The sequence below is a fragment of the Beauveria bassiana genome (genome assembly GCF_000280675.1).
Source record: "Beauveria bassiana ARSEF 2860 unplaced genomic scaffold BBA_S00019, whole genome shotgun sequence".
Classification (NCBI taxonomy): domain Eukaryota; kingdom Fungi; phylum Ascomycota; class Sordariomycetes; order Hypocreales; family Cordycipitaceae; genus Beauveria; species Beauveria bassiana.
Window position 1 is genome coordinate 453,959 of NW_007930854.1, and position 16,450 is coordinate 470,408.

Below are 16,450 nucleotides of genomic sequence, written 5' to 3' on the forward strand. Positions count from 1 at the left end.
TTTCAAATCCTTCTCAGGTCATAGGCTGCTTTGCGCTCTATATAAAAATGGCAGACTCTGTTAAAAAACAGTTGCCTGGCTTGGTTCGCAAGTTGACATCACATCGATCGGTCTAAGAACGTCACTCAAGCAATCGCGCAGAAACACATCAGCATCTCGCATTTTCCAAATCATGGCATCCCCGAGTACCACGTGGAAAGAGACGATTGCGCTCGATGAGTCTACACGATTTGATTCAGAGGCTGACATGCTGACATCTGTCCAAAGACGTCATAATGAGCTGAATCGTTGCCCGGGTAAAGCCTTTCATCGCAAGCAGATCTTTGCAGGGCAAGGGACGTTTGAGGTTCTACCTGACCTACCTCCTTATGCTCGGTTTGGAGTATTCTCTCAACCACATGTTTTCCAGAGCCTGATACGCCTGTCTAATGGAAGCTGGGGAAACTACCCTGATTCTAGGCCTGATTTTCGAGGTTTTGCCATCAAGGTCTTGGATGTCAAGGGCCCTCGACTCAGTGGTCAATTTTCCGACGATACGCATCATATCCTGATGATTCAAACAGACCCTTTCGGCGCAAACAGCTTCGACTTCATCAAGTCGGTTCAGGAGATGGAGGCGAACAACACCGAACCTGACGCAGAACATCTGAAATTCCATGGTTTCACCAGCAGTGTATTTAATACCCAGACCCCGTTCTGTGTGGGACCATACGCTGCTCGCGGTCGGCTCATTCCGTCACAAGAAGCAAGCAATGCTTCGGCTTCGGCTGAAGTTGGGGCTTCTTTGGTCCCGCGTCTGCCATTCACATGGAAATACCAGCTTCAATTCTACGTGAATGACTCGGCCACTCCGATTGAAGACGCAACAAAGACGTGGGACGAGAAAGAATCGCCATTCATTACAGTGGCCAGTCTTCATATACCAGAACAAGAAACTAGTTTGTCTTTCCGTGAGGACATTCACACCTCACCCTTTTACCTGTGGGACACTATCGAAGCCCACAGACCCCTGGGTGAGGTGAATCGCGCGCGAAGGGTGGTAATGAGGGCTAGCGTACGAACTCGGCGTGCAGACGCAGATGGGGACGAAAAGTCCTCGCCAAATCCCGCGACAAAATAGCTCCTGAGGTTGAGAGTCAACGCGCACAGTGAGCTCTATAGCCGGGAAAGACAAATGTCCTTTAATAGTTTATGAACTCAATACACGGACTCAAGCATGACTAGAACAAGTGCGGAGTCACTGCAGTGTAGTTAATGTAGTGTGGCAATATATAAAAGCCCCTATCATGTCATTGCTTTGTCTCAACAATGCAGTGAACGTCAGGATAAGCATATGTCGCAATTATACACTACTACGACAAGCGGCCAATTGTCGTGGTCGCTTGGTCGGTCAATCGCTAGTTAGTGTCTACATCTGCTCCAGAGAGAGCGCTGAATGGTTCCGCCAAGTGCTGCTTTCTCCTGTATGTTCCTTGTGTGCTCGAATCTTCCTGTACGAGAGTGGGTTCCAGTTAGACTGACCAAATAAAAGCTCGATTGGTAGATCAGATAGCCGCAATGCAGTTGGCTTTCTTTTTCGAGTGAGTCAATAATACCGCTTCGCGGGAAAGGAGATAAGGAGAAAAACTCCATAAAAGATTAGACTAACGGTCGGCAGTTACCTCCGAGATTATTGCCGATCGTGAGGCCTGACTGACAGCAAATAAGACAAGCAAGCTGTCTCAGTAACTTGGCCAGAGACACGGCATAATTCGTGATCCCTGAGGAATATTACTATCTTTCTGATATTGAGCTATGGCGGTTTCACGGCAGAGAAATATTCCAATAATCATTTTGAGAACCTTGTGCTCCTGTATTAATAGCAGGACTTTCATGTAGTTACCTGTGACATTTGTTAGAAAGGGATCAGCTGCATAGCGGGTAAACTGTGCAAGACAAGCTAGCTAGCTGGATCAATAGGTCAAGAGGTTATCTCTTTCGCAGTAACGACCAATGCTAAAAACGTATGAAAATACGAAGAGAAATTATCTTGAGTGTTCGAGACATTGCCGTAACTTTCATCAGCTATAGTAAGAATTGAACGGCTGACCGCCAAGTACGTCGTAGACGATTTTTCTGTCGTGACAACTATAAAGCGTACATTTCTCTTACTGTTAGACGTATTTCGATATATCAATACAACCCACATTAGCATTACACTTTTTCTTTACTGCCAAAGTCATATACAATCATCTGCGAGCAACCACACCGAAAATGCGGACTACACTTCTCGCATGGGCATGGGCATGCATGCCAACAGCATTCGCGCTTCTCATTAATATGCCTGTCAATGCTACGTCTGGCCAGGTACTAGAACTCACTTGGAATCGGGATCCGAATACTGTCGTCTTCTACGCCACAAAGGACTTTAAATCCTTAACACCCATTGGAGTCGCCCCGACAGGTAACTTTGAGACATCTGCGGACCTTTCAAACGTTCCAACGTAGGTTTTCTGAGAGCATAGTCTAATTTGACGCTAACAACCGTGTTTAGCGGTTCTGGCTATATCATTGTGGCGTATGCCGTCTCTGGCGAGGGTCCCCTGGGTTCAACGCAAAAGTTCACAGTCAACTATTGAAGCAATGTGCTGAATCACTTTTAGCAGTGCCACCTGAAGCGGAGGTGTTTGCTTGGTATTGTTAGCTTACCACTCGACATCATCGGGAGGTAGAGCGGCAATGGGTAGATACCGGAAGGATAATTGATTAATAAAGCCGCGCACTGTCACGCTTTTGCAACCTGCAAGGCACGAGGTTGACGTCCACTGTTTACAGCCCTTGTCGGGTGCGTAGCACACATTATCTATAAACAAGTGAGTGGAGGGGAAGAGTTGCGCGCAAATGAGTATAAGTGACTACACCTCTCGAGGGATAATACGCTTCTCAAGGAAAAAAAAAAAAAAAATAAGTACATACGAGTATAAAGAGACAAGAACAAAGCTACTGGGTGGTTGTTGCTCACAAGCCCGCTACCTGGCGAGTTCCGCCGACCATTTCGCCGGCCTTAGTGCCGGGTTCCGCCGATTGCCCCCATCGTACCACGCCGAGTGTCCGGGACCCGAGCTATAACTACCGCAGTCGACATATAGACAAGCGCCGAGACACCGAGACACCTCCGGCCGGGGGTTTGCTGAGCCAAGTCAACCTAAAGAAGAGGTTGTAAATAATTGTTGATAGCACAAAGAATCAGTCGCAGTTCCTTTTGCGCTTTTATAAAGTACGCCGCCTCGTCACACTAAATCCCCAAGATGGTCGCATCCAAAACACATTGTCACATCGCGCCGCTCTACTGGGCGGGCAGCGGATGCGCAAAGCTGCCAAGCCAAGGTGAAATGTTGCCATTTCTCCAGGGAATGGCATTGTAATAAAAACCGCGTAAATGCCAGCGCCACCAACAGGCCTGGACCAGGCAGCGCATCGGCCCCTTTTTTTCCCCGGTAACACTTAATCTTAAATATACAAGCCCGTTCTTTGTCGCGGATCATTCCTCCCGATGCTCTCTGCCCGTTTTCCCAACTTGTGCAACTAGTTTTGTTTTCTTGAAAGAAAAAAAACTTTACTTTTTTATTTAAGAGAGTCAAACGATTATCGGATTCTTTCCAAGCTTATAAGCATGACCTGCGACGCAACAATATCCGAGGCGGGAGACGCAGAGGGCAAGGTTGTTGTTCAGCGGGAGCCAGTGCAATACCACAAGCATCTCCCTTCAAGCGCTGTAAGTAAAACAGAAGAAAAAGAAAGTAACAAAAGATGGAGATGCCAGAAAAAGAAAAGCACATGTTGCTGCTTCTGTTATGCAAACTCAAAGAAGGAGTCTGACGAGTTGCAGTCTGCATTCCCCATCGGTGCATTTGCGACTACTCTCACAACCCTTTCCCTCAGCTTGATGGAATGGCGCGGCGTCACAATCCTCAACGTCTACGTCGCAAACTTTTTCTTCGTCGCAGCCCTCGGGTTACTCATCTCCGCCCAGTGGGAGCTCTCTGTCGGCAATGGCTTCGCGTACACGGTGTACAGCGCATTCGGTAAGGCGTGCTTCTCGCTCGCTTAACACTCTTCTTACACGCACGCATTGTCTTAACGCTACGCGAGCAGCGCTCTTTTACGCAGGCTACGGAGCCATACTGACGCCATCGTTTGGGATCCGCGACGCATATGCGGACGATGTCGCGCAGTACAACAATGCACTAGGCTTCTTTCTTCTATGTACGTGCTCCATGGTTCAGATCTGCCCCTGGGCCTCGGTCTGCTGACGCGTTGTTTTTTCAATGTGCACAGTATGGACAATTTTCATCTTGACATTTCTCGTCGCCTCGATTACTTCGAACCTCGTCAGCATCATGATATATCTGTTTGTCGACATTGGATTCCTGTTGACAGCCGCGAGCAGCTTTGCGAAAGCCGACGGGTATACCAGCGCGGGGAGAAGTTTACAGATTGCGGGCGGCGCAAACTTGTTCATTGCCGGGCTTTTGGGATGGTATGTATTCAAACAATTTTTGCATCTAGTGCCAGAGCCTCTGTGTAGACTCTGATGCTGACCATGGCTAGGTATCTCGTGTTTCACCTGTTGTTAAAGGATGAACTGGTGGAACTGCCGCTCGGAGACACGAGCAAATACTTTGTTAGAAAGCGAGCGCACCGCACTGAAAACAACGACATATGAAATTGGAAATTTTAAGTTTGTTATTTTAGAATAAACTACACGCTAAAAAGATAAAGTCGGTACCATGTGAAATGTGCATCATGCAGAATCCGTGATTTCACAAGCCAAAGAGCAGCAGCCATCGTCCACTGCCAGATGCGGGAACTGGGAAGAGGGGTCCTGCGGCGATCCTTTACGCGTCTGGGCTGAATGGGGACTAAAACTAGTAATATATCGTGCCGAAGATCCCCCCACTGTATATTTGATGGATAATTAGAAGAAAAATATTTTGGAAAACATATTCCTCCACAAAAGTTGCGAATGTAGTAGGACTACGGCAAGGCTGGCTGGCTGGCGCCAGGCTACTGCATAGAACTGCATAGAACTGCATTAATGCGCACGTCGTGAATGCGGGCTGCAAAGCCGACCGTCGATTAAATGGCCTTCATTCTTGCCACAACTAGCGTGTGCAAATATCCCCCACCCCCACCCCCAGCGACTGCTTAGATATAGGCCACATGTAAGTAGCAGTCGCATCGCCTTACCCAGGCATACGCAATCACAAACCCCACCAACTCGAGCGCACAATATCACAGGCCATCAAAGACCTCATGACGCAAACTGCATTGCCGCCCCTAAATGCCGCATGGGACCCGAGCCTCGAGACAACCGATGCAGAAGAATTCTGTTGGACGCCACTGCAGCTGGCCGCGAGAGCGGGCGATGTAGCCACTATGAAGAGCATACTTGCCCAGAACCCCGCCGCTGTGAATGAACCGCCACGCGGGTACTATGGCCAAACCGCTCTTCAGGCTGCATGTATGCATGGCCAAGAGCTGGCGGTGCAATTGTTGATTCACGCCGGCGCTGATCTACACTTTAGTGGTGGTAATAATCTTCAAAGAAATGCGTTGCAAATCGCGTGCGGTCATGGAGACGAAAGGATTGTCGACATGCTGCTGGCAGCTGGAGCAAGGGTGGACAACGTGACTGATGCATCTACAGCCGGTCTTCAGAAGGTGTCAAGGTCCCGTGTCACGGTCACGAGATACAACGGGAGAACCGCACTGCAGGCGGCATGCGAGCGAGGGCATATTCACCTTGTTCACCGTCTGTTGCAGATTGGCGCGGACGTGAATGCGCCCCCGTCACCGACGGCAGGGTATACCGCATTACAGGCTGCTGCCGGTGGCGGATACCTTGAAATTGTCGACTTGCTTCTGCAGCACGGAGCAGACGCGAATGCTGCGTCGGCAAAGTACAAAGGCTTCACGGCTCTTCAAGGAGCCTGCCACGGCGGCCATGCCAGGGTCGTCCAACGCGTGCTCCAGCAAGAGGTAAATATTCACGCGCTGGGGGGAACTTATGGTGATGGCATGGCGTTGCATGCTGCCGCCGAAGTAGGAAGGGTCGACATCATCAAGATGTTGTTAGCTGCTGGAGCTGATGCAAATGCATGTAGTTTCAGACGAGGGCGCGGGTATACTGCGTTGCAGAGCGCAGTCGTTGGCGGTCACGAAGAAGCCGCACAAGTATTGAGGGCTGCTGGTGCCACGGGAAGATCCGGCGGTGGGTGTTTTTTTATTTTCGTAATCAAGCAGAGGAGACTTGATTTTTATGAGATGTTGGACCCGGCAACGAGCTATTTCGGGCCGTAGCATACAAGAGTGCGGCGACTGCGCTGTCCAATTGGTCGTCAGAGGCGCCGCTCGGCGGGAACATGAGATCGTTTTTGTAAGCGAGATGGGTGGGAAGGTTGTTGGTTGCACCAAAGGGTTGGCAGCCTGAACTCTGCTTGATTGGTCAATGAGCATATAATCTGCCATCACTGGCATTGCTGCAACATGCTGATGATGACACTGCTATCCCTGTCGGACGTTGGCTCACCAATGGGATGGCTCAAAAGGCCATCTCGCTTGGGTCTATAAGCGGCAGTTCTGGTTCAGGCGTCACATTTCGATATCCTGTGGTGACTGCCCTTCCGCATTTGGAATATTTGTACCCGCTGTTGAGAAGATCACTGGATACGGCCGCAGAATGCAACGGGATAGTTATCGCCGCACGGATCTCCGCCCCACGTGTGGTTGTAAAGTTCCTGGACGGTAGATCTGGCCGTGGGTTAATTTTGTTTCATTTTGGTTAATTTTGGTGGAGCTTGCGCCATCGCCAACGCGCATTGCGACAGCCATGTCGCAATAACTCGAACGATTGCCTGCCAGCTTGGCACCTGGATGACAAGACTGACCACCGCTTTCTAGGGGTGAGCTGCTAAAAAGCGGCGAACAGTTTTGTCATCCACGTGCTTGGCTACGACGGCACTTGTATGCAGCCATGTCGCAATAAATCGGATGGTTGCTGGCTTGGCTACCGACGGCATTTGTATGCAGCCATGTCGCAATAAGTCGGATGGTTGCTGGCTTGGCTACGACGGCACTGTATATAACGCGCATTATGCCCACGACACGCCACAGACAGAAGACCATTTTAAATCCCATTTTCCGTTGATTAGCTTCCAGATTCGCCAAAAAAAAGTATCATGTCTTCCAACGCTCGTGACGCACCGGCGACGGACCCCAAGGTGTACGACGAGTATATCGACAAGTGGCAGCAGCAGCCTACCGATTTAGCTGGATGGCTGCAGCGCGCCAAAGATGTCGCGAAAGTGCTAGACACTGATGCGGGCATCAGAGAGCGCGAGAACAAATCGCCGAGAGCGGAAATCGCACTGCTCAAGCACTCAGGTCTGCTCAAGGTGCTTGGGCAGCCCAAGTACGGCGGTGGCGGCCAGCCGTGGTCTGTCGGCTACAAGGTTATTCAAGAAGTTGCCAAAGGTGATGGGTACGTTTCGCAATTCACAAATCGTACAGAGGCATGTATTGATATGGCGTTGATAGGTCCATTGGCATGCTGCTTGGGTACCATCTGCTATGGTCCACGACAGCGCGTGTTGTCGGCTCGGACGAGCAGGTTGAGCGCACAGAGGAGCTCATCATCAAAAACAACTACTTTGTCGGCGGCGCCGTGAATCCGCGCGATAGCGACTTGAAGATTACCAACGACGGCGACCATATTGTCTTTAATGGATTCAAATTCTTCAACACTGGTGGAGTCATTTCGGACCTGACTGTCTTGGAAGGCGTGTATGAAGACACGTCGGACCACATTTTTGCCATTGTCAAGACAGACCAGTCAGGAATTCAGTTTGGGCATGACTGGAACAATATTGGTCTGCGTCTGACAGAGTCGGGCAGTGTCAAAATTGAGAATGTCAAGGCGCCGTGGGCGGATGCTCTAGGCTGGGACGCAGCGGCCAAGAAGCCAGATCCGGCTGTGCTGGGTATTGCTTTTGGTTCGCTTCTGCTACCAACGTAAGTAACATTGGAAGGGACGGAAACTGAGAAAGGATATGCTAATCGAGATGCCAGGATCCAATTGGTATTTAGCAACTTTTACCTCGGCATTGCCTGGGGCGCGTTGAACACGGCAACGGCCTACACAAATTCGTCGACTCGAGCATGGCCATTTGGCGGTGATGTAAGTAGCAATCTCGGGTTGCAAGTCACCTCTCTGACTGTTGTATAGAACAAGGAAAAGCCGCAAGACGAATTTTACATCCTCTCTACCTATGGCAATTTCCTAGCTCATCTACGGGCAGCAACCGCCCTTGCCGAGAAAGCTGGCCAGGAGGTTGACGCCGTCTACGAGGGCACTCAGAAGAGTGTCCAAGATCGTGCCAAGGTGACAGCGCAAGCTCGTGGCGAGGTTGCGGAATGGATAGCCAGCGTCAAAGTGGTCTCGACCGACGTAGGCCTGCGCGTGACGTCAGGTGTCTTTGAGCTGACTGGTTCCAAGGCGACGGCGACCAAGGTCGGTCTGGATAGGTTCTGGCGCGATATTCGGACGCATACGCTGCACGACCCGGTGGCTTATAAAAACAGAGAGCTGGGCAGATATCAGCTGCTGCAAGAATTTCCGGAGCCGACGTGGTACACGTAAAGAGGTTGCAGGTTGGCGTATACGTGGTGTGCGGTAGCTGCAGCACTGAGTTGTCAGTTAGTAATGGCTGAGCATTCTGTGCATGCTCGCATGCAAGATGCAACGGATTCGGCTGGTGATGAAGTTGTATCAGCCGTTCGAGGCGGCCGGCTGCAGCAGGACCTGAACCTCCACTGAACAGGGTTGAACCCCGCGTTGCGTCCTTGCACCGGTACTAAGCGACGGCTAATCGACGTGGCTTCGATCAACCAGAATAGTCAGACAAAAATATGACAAGATGTCAATAACACAATGCATGCGATCTCTTTGATAGCTATGCTTCTTTGTTCTAGCGTAGTGATCGTAGCGATGGGAAAAGTGTGCCGATGCACTCGACGGAATTGAGGGGAGGCGCAAGCCAACCTGTGCCGGGCCGTGCCTATGTGGTTGTGTGGGTGCCAAGAGTCTTGAGTCTTGGGACTCAAGGGTACGGACGGCGTTGCAACTAATAAATATGTGCCGTGGTGATGGACATGTGATGCTGGATGTATTCCGACTGGTAAACATGCGTGAATGCTGACCTAGAATTCTGGCCCAACGACCATGCAGTCGGGTGAGACGTTGGCCCACATGGAGGGCTGCGGTGTGTGTTGGACGAGACATGGACAATGTATTCGTAGGACGGGTTGATTGTTTAAACGAGGCTGTGTGCCTATGCCGGCCAACGTGGCCATGGTGATGTGATTCAGAATGGCGATTGATGTGCACTGGGAAAATGGAAGAGTATTGGTACACGGTGGCCGATGGTTCGGCGTTTGACGATCGAGTCGCCGTTTGACGAGTCAGTTGGTGTTGACACGAACGAGTCAGTCGGCGTTTGATGAACGACATGGCCCTTTGCCAGTCCTGGCGATTGGCATTTGGTATGATGCAACCGTTGATAGCAGTTTCTGAATTTTTTTGTGATACCAAAATTGCGAAGTCGGCTTGTAGGCAATTTTGGTATTTGGCCGCAGGCTTGGCGGCTGGTGATAGTGGGCTGTGTTGGGGCGCTTCTCAGTTAGGTACGCCTGGCAGTATTTTTTGCCCTGTTCAATGTCATTCTAAAGACGATGAAAAAAAGACATGCAAAGCGAACAAAAGTACAAAGAACAAAGATTTTCGGAAGTCGAAAGATAAAAGAACAACCAGAGTATAGCGAGCGAAGACAAGAGGTGGGGAAAACAAGACAGAAGTACACTGACGCTGAAGAGCACAAGACAGTTTCGCAGAATGGCCCAATCCATATCCGTATGTTCATTCATTATCAGACAACCAAAGACAGACTTGATTGTAAAGACCACAAGTATGAGTATGAAGTACCATCTAATCCGTACACGGCCTCGTGTTCCGTATAGGTTCAGTCGGCCAATCATTGTTCGTATCCATGACACTAAGCCAAACCCTTGGCCAACTAATTTTTGACAGCGTGCGCTAGCCCGGGAGCGAGGAATGAGCTAAGCTACTAACCACCCAACTTGCAATGCATGCTATACATGCTCCAAGGGATGCCGAGATAAGCCAGCCTTAGCCGGTCTGTCCAAGACCTGATGATGAGTACATACCTTACTTGGTATGTGCTGAAGAAGATCTGTGTTGGTGTTATCAACGATCGACGAGTCCAACGTAGTGAGACCTCTGTTGGGGGCATGTGGGGCGAAAGTCATTAACTAAATCAGTCATTACAAGTGACTGGTGTACAGAAAGAAAAGGAGGCACAGAGTACGGTTTATGGCAGACAAACTTTTTTTAAGATTCTGCGTAGACATAAATATACATACATATGTACGTGAAAATAATCCACTTATTATCGTTTCATAGACTTCAATGACTACCATCTTATCTTTTCAGTTAGGCCAACTTGTTAGTTTGTTAGTACTTGCCTCGAACAATAGGCATAATGCTAGCCCACTCGTCAGGACTAAAAAAAGAAGAAAAAAGTCAAGTGACCCCACCAAGGATCGATCGCCGAACTCGCCCTCTCTCTGTCCTCTCGACTCAGTCCCATTGTGTGTGTCCGCCTTCTCCCCTAAATCCATCACGGTCCCCTTTTTGCCAGACTCATCATTTCATGCCAACGCAAAAAATTCTCATTCTTTTGTCGCCAGCCTCAACCATACCATCCGTCGCCTACCTTTCCGAAACCATTCGCATTCCTTATTTGCTTCTGTCACCTCCAAGACACAATCGCCGACATTCCGAAACTCTAGCCGTTGTCTAGGTGCCCTCTGCACCACGGTGGCGCTCCCAACTCTCCTGCGTAGCGCCCGACGGTCCGTCTGGCTGCTGCTGCTGCTGCTCCTGCTTGCTACTCCATGAGACACACCACCAAGAAATGAACGTTGCAACGCCTCTTTCTCCGCCCAATACGTTGGATGTCCGGAGCCATGCGAGGTCCGTCTCGGATGTCGTCGCCAGCCCGGCGCGCTCAGCGTCCGTCGTCGCCGCCACCCCCGCACCGCCTCAGGATCGTCGGCCCAAGAAGTCGTCGTCCACCTGCGCGACCTGCCGCCATCGCAAGGTCCGATGCAACGGCGCCCGGCCCATGTGCTCCAATTGCCAGCGCCTCGGCTTCCCTTGCTCCTACGACGAGGCCGACGCTGATGCCTGGCATGTTGCCCTGCCACGACGCCGCGTCAAGCAGGCTTGTCTTACCTGCCACAGCCGCAAGGCCAGATGCTCCGGCCACCTGCCCAGCTGCGAGCGCTGCACCTTGCTGAATCTAGACTGCGTATATCGTCCTACCAAACGCGTCAAGACGCCGTCACGTCCTCCCGGCGGCAATTTAAGGAGCCCGGCTACTCGCTCCATAGACAGTGACAGCCATGATGCCCGCGACGACAGCGACCGGGCCATGAGTGACCCCGCCAGCACACCCGCTTCATATGGCCACGACGGGTAAGTCTGATTTATCTCGCAGTAAATTCAATGCGTAGAGCTTCTAAACGGGGCCATTCTCGCTGACAAAAAAAATAGACCCTCGCCTGACGAATCCTTTGACTCTCTAATTCGGCGCACTTTTGACAAGTTCTTCCACCACATTCATCACATTCCCGTGTTCTCCTTCTTGCATCGTGCCTCTCTGATGGAGCAGTACTATGTCGGAAAAGTAGACAAGGCTCTCCTCCTCGCCCTCGTTGGCATAACCTCGTGTCTTACTAGCATGGGTCCCGGCATCCGTGAATATGGTGATGGATGCATAGACGAGGCAGAGTCGCTCATCTTTGCCGACTACACCGTTCCCTCCACCATCAAAGTGCAAGCGCTAGTCCTCATCATTAAGCACCGTATCCTCTGCAACAAATTCCCCAGCGCCTTTATGCTCTTCAGCATCGCCTCCCGCTTCGCCGCCGCCCTCCGCCTCAACCATCACAGCCCCAACCTTTGCTTTCTCGCGCAGGAGTCGCGCCGCCGCCTCATGTGGTCCCTCTACTGCATCGATGCCGGAATATCGGGCGGCTTTGCCGAGTTTTCGCTTTGGCGGGCAGATCGTATCAATGTCGGTTTGCCATGCAATGAGCGTAACTTTGAGTTTGACCTCTCGAAACCCACCGAGAAACTGGTCCCCGGCCCCGACGACCCGGACCAGCCCCGGTCCGAGGACATTGGCAGCCTAGCCCTGCATGTCCGCATCCTGCACATCAAACAAAAAATCGTCGAATTTACCAAGACTGCGCTCATCAGCCGCAACATCAATGCTGTCGAGCTGCAGACTCGGGTCCTCGGCCTGCACCAGGAGCTGGAAGACTTTGCCTACCGAATGCCCGCTTCTTTTCAGTTTTCGGAGAATTCAATGCGACTGCGTGCCTATTCGCCTAGGATTTGTGTCTTTGTCATGATTCACATATTCCTGCGCCAGTGCTACTGTGATCTCTACCGCCTAGCCATGACGGGCTTCCGCGATGCCCTGCCGCTAGAAACGCTCGAATCGCTAGACCAAAGCTTTCTCGACCACTGCCAGCGCCAGTGTGTGGAGAACTCGGTCGCCATGGCCGACATATTCAAGTGCATGGACAAGCTGCACGCTCGGCCCATCGCCGACCTTGACCTCGCCATATGCGCTTTCCAGTGCGCTCGCACTCTACACTACGCATACCGCCTCGATGCCGTCAGATTCGGCCTTGCGACGGAAAGCGTGCGCGAGCACTCCCAGTCGTGCCTCAAAGTCATCCAGCAGTGCTGCCGGGGGCCGGCCGCCGCCGGGGTGCAGGCCGACCTCGAGCGGCTCATCAATAGCGGCCTCGGCGCCGTCGACACATCGTCACCCGTTCTCGAGGCGCAAACTGGCCTTCATGGACGTACCGCCTACCCACAGCACCCGGTGCTCAAGAACATTCGCGTCGGCGAGGAGCCGTCGGTGATCCACACCCCCGCCCGTCTGAGCGCCGGCCCGGGCACACGACCCGACGTTTACAGCAGCCCGGGCATGACGGCGCTGTCACCGACGATGCTGCCGGATGCATGGATGGCCCCGACGACGCAAAAGTCGTTTGAGCCCAGCATGAATGCCAACGGCGACAATGACGCGGCGGGACTCATGTCCACGGAGCTGAACAATGCATACGAAGGAGCCCTGGAAGGCTTGGGCCTGGCCAATGGGCTGGACCACGCCATGGGCGTTATGGACCTGAGCACTCTGTGGGCCCCGAGCGCAGAATGGATGGCGCCAGAGTTTGCCAACGGCGCGGGTATTTGATTTTTTTTTTTGATTTTTTTAGAAACTCATTTCTCACGACGATTACGAAGTGTGGCTGTCAAACACGAAAGAAGAAATGCGCAACGGCCTCTTAATGTAATTAATTTGATACCACGCGGAATAGCGGATAGATGGTGCCGAGTTATTTTACAGATCAATTGCAAAGCTAAAAAAAATGTCATAACAATTACACATACATGCGCTGCAAACATGTCCGAGAGTGACGATGAGACTTTTGTTACATTTTCACGCGAAAGAGGTAGCGAAGCTGGACCTGGTCGACGTCGTAGCAGATGTACTCGTTGTAGTAGAGCGAGGCGTTTTGGACATTTGTGTTTTCGGCGGGTTTGCTGGGATCAGGCTACCATTTTGTTAGCTTTTTACCACGTCATCTTTGAACATGCATCATTGACATGATGATGTTTTACAAGCCCACGTTTTTGAGCAAAAGCGAGGATTCCCCCCCTCCCGCCCGAAAAAAAAAACGTACCATTGTGATGCCCTTGAGGCTCTTGTGCACCGCGCCCGCATCCATCCACTTTGGCGGCGCAAACGTGCCTTGGCCCTTTGTGCTCCATTTTCCGGCGTTTCTGGCCTCGTCGTCGGCCGTGTACGACGAGTGGACAATCTCGAGCATGGGGTTGCCGAGCTCGGCCTCGCAGAGCAGCAAGAGGCCCTCGCCGCGGGATAGGCTGGGGGCGCAGTAGCCAGCCGACTTGGAGGACATGTCGGCGAGGTAGATGCCCTTGCCAAACATGTAGCCGGAGACGGGGGCCTCGGGGGGCGCGATGCGGAGGCCCTGCGAGAGGATGCCGCCAAAATTGGTGGAGCGCGAGCCGTGCCAGAGCAGGCGCTTGTCGGACGGGACGGCGGAGAAGGCGGAGTCGCGGAAGCGTTGGGCCTCGCCGCGACGCGAGACGCGGAAGATGTCGATGACCTGGTAGGAGAAGTTGTGGGTGCTGCCGACGGTGCCGCAGAGGTACTGCTCGAGCGTCTTATACTCCTTGGTGGTGCGCTTGAGCGGCGTCATCTCCTCGAGGTTGAGGCCGTGAAACTTGCGGTCGAGGTGGTGCACGGGGTCAGCGGCGGCGGGCGCGTTGCGATCAACCTTCATAAGGTCGGTGGCAATCTTCATGTCGGAGAGCGACTCGAGCAGGTCAATCTCGCGCTTGAGACGGCGCTCGTCCGAGATGACGGGGGGCCGCTGGCGGCCAAAATCGTGGGGGATGAGGGAGTAGTACGTGTTGGAGAAGTGCTCCGTTGCGGCCGGCAGCGTCATATTCCAGCGGGACGCGGCCAGCGAGGCGTCGCGAAAGAGCTCCGAGAGAGCGCGGAGCTGTTCGAAGCCGCGCGTGATTGTGCTTTTGCCGAGCTTGCCGAGCGGCAGCTTGTTGGCGTCGTAGTTGAGCTCGGCGAGCGTGGCCTCCATGAAGCTATTGTTGAAGATCATCTCCATGAGCGACTTGGTGGCGTCGTCGAGGGTGCAGTCGGGCTCGGGCTCTTCCTCCTTGACCACACGGGCCGCGTCGTCGCCGTCGCCGTCCTCGTGGTCCGAATCGGGCTCGTAACTGCGCTCGACAAATGCGTACTTGCCGGGGCGCGGGTCGCCGCCGCGGTCGGCCCACCGGAGGCCCGACTTGTCCTTGAACTTCTTTTCAAAGTGGGAGAGGGCGCTGTCGAGGCTGCCGTTGCCGAGGGAGGCGTTGGCGCCGGGCTCGCCAACGCGGCCCCAGCGAGTCCACGTGGTGAACCTATCTGCCTTTGGGTCATGCAGCAGCTGGAGGGGAGTCAGTGGCGGGTGGTTCAATGTTCATGGGGGGAGGTTTACCTGGATGATGTAAAATTTGTTATTGTTGTTGGATGCGTTGGTTTGGTTGAGGGATGCATCGTAAATGACGGCCGAGTCGGGGTCAATGTAAACTTGAAAACCGGGAAGGGGGCAAAAGCTATCGACGGGAATGACCAGTCCCTGCCTGGCAATTTGACCTTGTTCCGCTTCAGCGCCTTGGGCATCCTCATCCTGCAGCTGCTTGGCAGACTGGTCTGCCGCATCCTTCATCTCCTCGTCCTCATCCTTGACGAGAGCTTGCTTCTTGCCTCGTGCAGCGCGTGCTTTTTTCGGCTTGGGCTCCTCCTCGTCCTGCTTGACTTGGCCTTCGTCGTCGCCGTTGGCGGCTTCATCAGCGAGGTTAGCTACGGCAATCGGACGCTTCTTGTCCGTGCCGTTTGCCCGGCCAGCAGTTTGCGCGGCGACAAACTCGTCGCGGGCCTCTTTGAGCTTTTGCTCCTGCTCAATGACGTTGGGCCAGGTGTGCTTGTCGACGTCGACCAGGGTCTGCGTTCTGTCGCACTCTGTGACCCAGGTGGCGCGCACAATGGGCATACCCTTGTTCTTGGCGTTCCTGACCTTGGTTGCATTCTTGAGGTAGTCCTCTCGGGTGGCAATGACGTGGGTGACGGCGTTGACGATGCGGTTCTCCTGAGCGGCACCGAGGTCGCCAAGAAGATACTCGATGCCATGGGGCGCGTAGTCGGCCACGTTGACGTGACCGCTGACGACGACGCAAAGGCCTTCAAGAGGACGGAGGACGGCACCGTAGGGTGAAGCATCAGGAATGGTGGACATGGTGGTGCTGTTGGAGACGGCGTCTGCCAAGCCGTTGTTGGGCGCGGGATCCTGCGCGGCCTTTTTCCTAGGCGCCATTGTGTGGTGAAGGTGGGAGAGGTTGGGCAGCACAACAGTGGCACGGATTTCAATTGATGTTGAGAGCTTTGAGAGGATGCAAAATGAAGTTGAGAAATGCTGAAGTCGAGAAATGCTGATGGAAATGCTGATGGAAATGCTGGGCAAAGAAGAGACGAGGTATGATGAGGCTGAAGCGGTGCGGATTGACACGGGCTTTTATTGTTGACGGAGCTGGTGGTGCTATAAGCGAACAGCTAGCAAACGAGCGACTGTAGATTTGGGGGCCAGTAAAGAAATGAAGGTGCCCTTGTTAAAATACTTATTGATTAGCTGGTACTGTATTCGTATTTTCTTGTGCCACTCTACCAAG

The 16,450-nt window shown here is 52.7% G+C and overlaps 7 protein-coding genes across 7 annotated transcripts; 6 read left to right on the plus strand and 1 right to left on the minus strand.

Annotated features, from left to right (window-relative positions):
- Positions 1–172: 172 nt before the first annotated feature.
- On the plus strand, positions 173–1,120 carry BBA_06567 (Catalase-like domain, heme-dependent; the record flags this gene model as incomplete). Its single annotated transcript, XM_008601664.1, has 1 exon — positions 173–1,120. One exon carries the CDS (start codon positions 173–175, stop codon positions 1,118–1,120), a length of 948 nt encoding a protein of 315 aa, XP_008599886.1.
- A 1,133-nt stretch (positions 1,121–2,253) lies between these two features.
- On the plus strand, positions 2,254–2,618 carry BBA_06568 (uncharacterized protein; the record flags this gene model as incomplete). The annotated part of the gene is made up of 2 exons (XM_008601665.1): positions 2,254–2,483; positions 2,534–2,618. 2 exons carry the CDS (start codon positions 2,254–2,256, stop codon positions 2,616–2,618), a joined length of 315 nt encoding a protein of 104 aa, XP_008599887.1.
- A 1,034-nt stretch (positions 2,619–3,652) lies between these two features.
- On the plus strand, positions 3,653–4,705 carry BBA_06569 (acetate transporter; the record flags this gene model as incomplete). The annotated part of the gene is made up of 5 exons (XM_008601666.1): positions 3,653–3,754; positions 3,869–4,064; positions 4,135–4,245; positions 4,318–4,519; positions 4,591–4,705. 5 exons carry the CDS (start codon positions 3,653–3,655, stop codon positions 4,703–4,705), a joined length of 726 nt encoding a protein of 241 aa, XP_008599888.1.
- A 590-nt stretch (positions 4,706–5,295) lies between these two features.
- Positions 5,296–6,342, plus strand: BBA_06570 (Ankyrin repeat protein; the record flags this gene model as incomplete). The annotated part of the gene is made up of 1 exon (XM_008601667.1): positions 5,296–6,342. The coding sequence occupies one exon, from the start codon at positions 5,296–5,298 to the stop codon at positions 6,340–6,342; it is 1,047 nt and encodes a 348-aa protein (XP_008599889.1).
- An 878-nt stretch (positions 6,343–7,220) lies between these two features.
- On the plus strand, positions 7,221–8,680 carry BBA_06571 (acyl-CoA dehydrogenase domain-containing protein; the record flags this gene model as incomplete). The annotated part of the gene is made up of 4 exons (XM_008601668.1): positions 7,221–7,522; positions 7,579–8,052; positions 8,128–8,218; positions 8,267–8,680. 4 exons carry the CDS (start codon positions 7,221–7,223, stop codon positions 8,678–8,680), a joined length of 1,281 nt encoding a protein of 426 aa, XP_008599890.1.
- Positions 8,681–11,033: 2,353 nt separating this feature from the next.
- On the plus strand, positions 11,034–13,394 carry BBA_06572 (nitrate assimilation regulatory protein nirA; the record flags this gene model as incomplete). Its single annotated transcript, XM_008601669.1, has 2 exons — positions 11,034–11,596; positions 11,675–13,394. The coding sequence occupies 2 exons, from the start codon at positions 11,034–11,036 to the stop codon at positions 13,392–13,394; spliced, it is 2,283 nt and encodes a 760-aa protein (XP_008599891.1).
- A 147-nt stretch (positions 13,395–13,541) lies between these two features.
- BBA_06573 (poly polymerase 2 ADP-ribosyltransferase 2) lies at positions 13,542–16,098 on the minus strand (the record flags this gene model as incomplete). The annotated part of the gene is made up of 4 exons (XM_008601670.1): positions 13,542–13,560; positions 13,637–13,755; positions 13,885–15,171; positions 15,223–16,098. The coding sequence occupies 4 exons, from the start codon at positions 16,096–16,098 to the stop codon at positions 13,542–13,544; spliced, it is 2,301 nt and encodes a 766-aa protein (XP_008599892.1).
- Between the last annotated feature and the right edge of the window lie 352 nt (positions 16,099–16,450).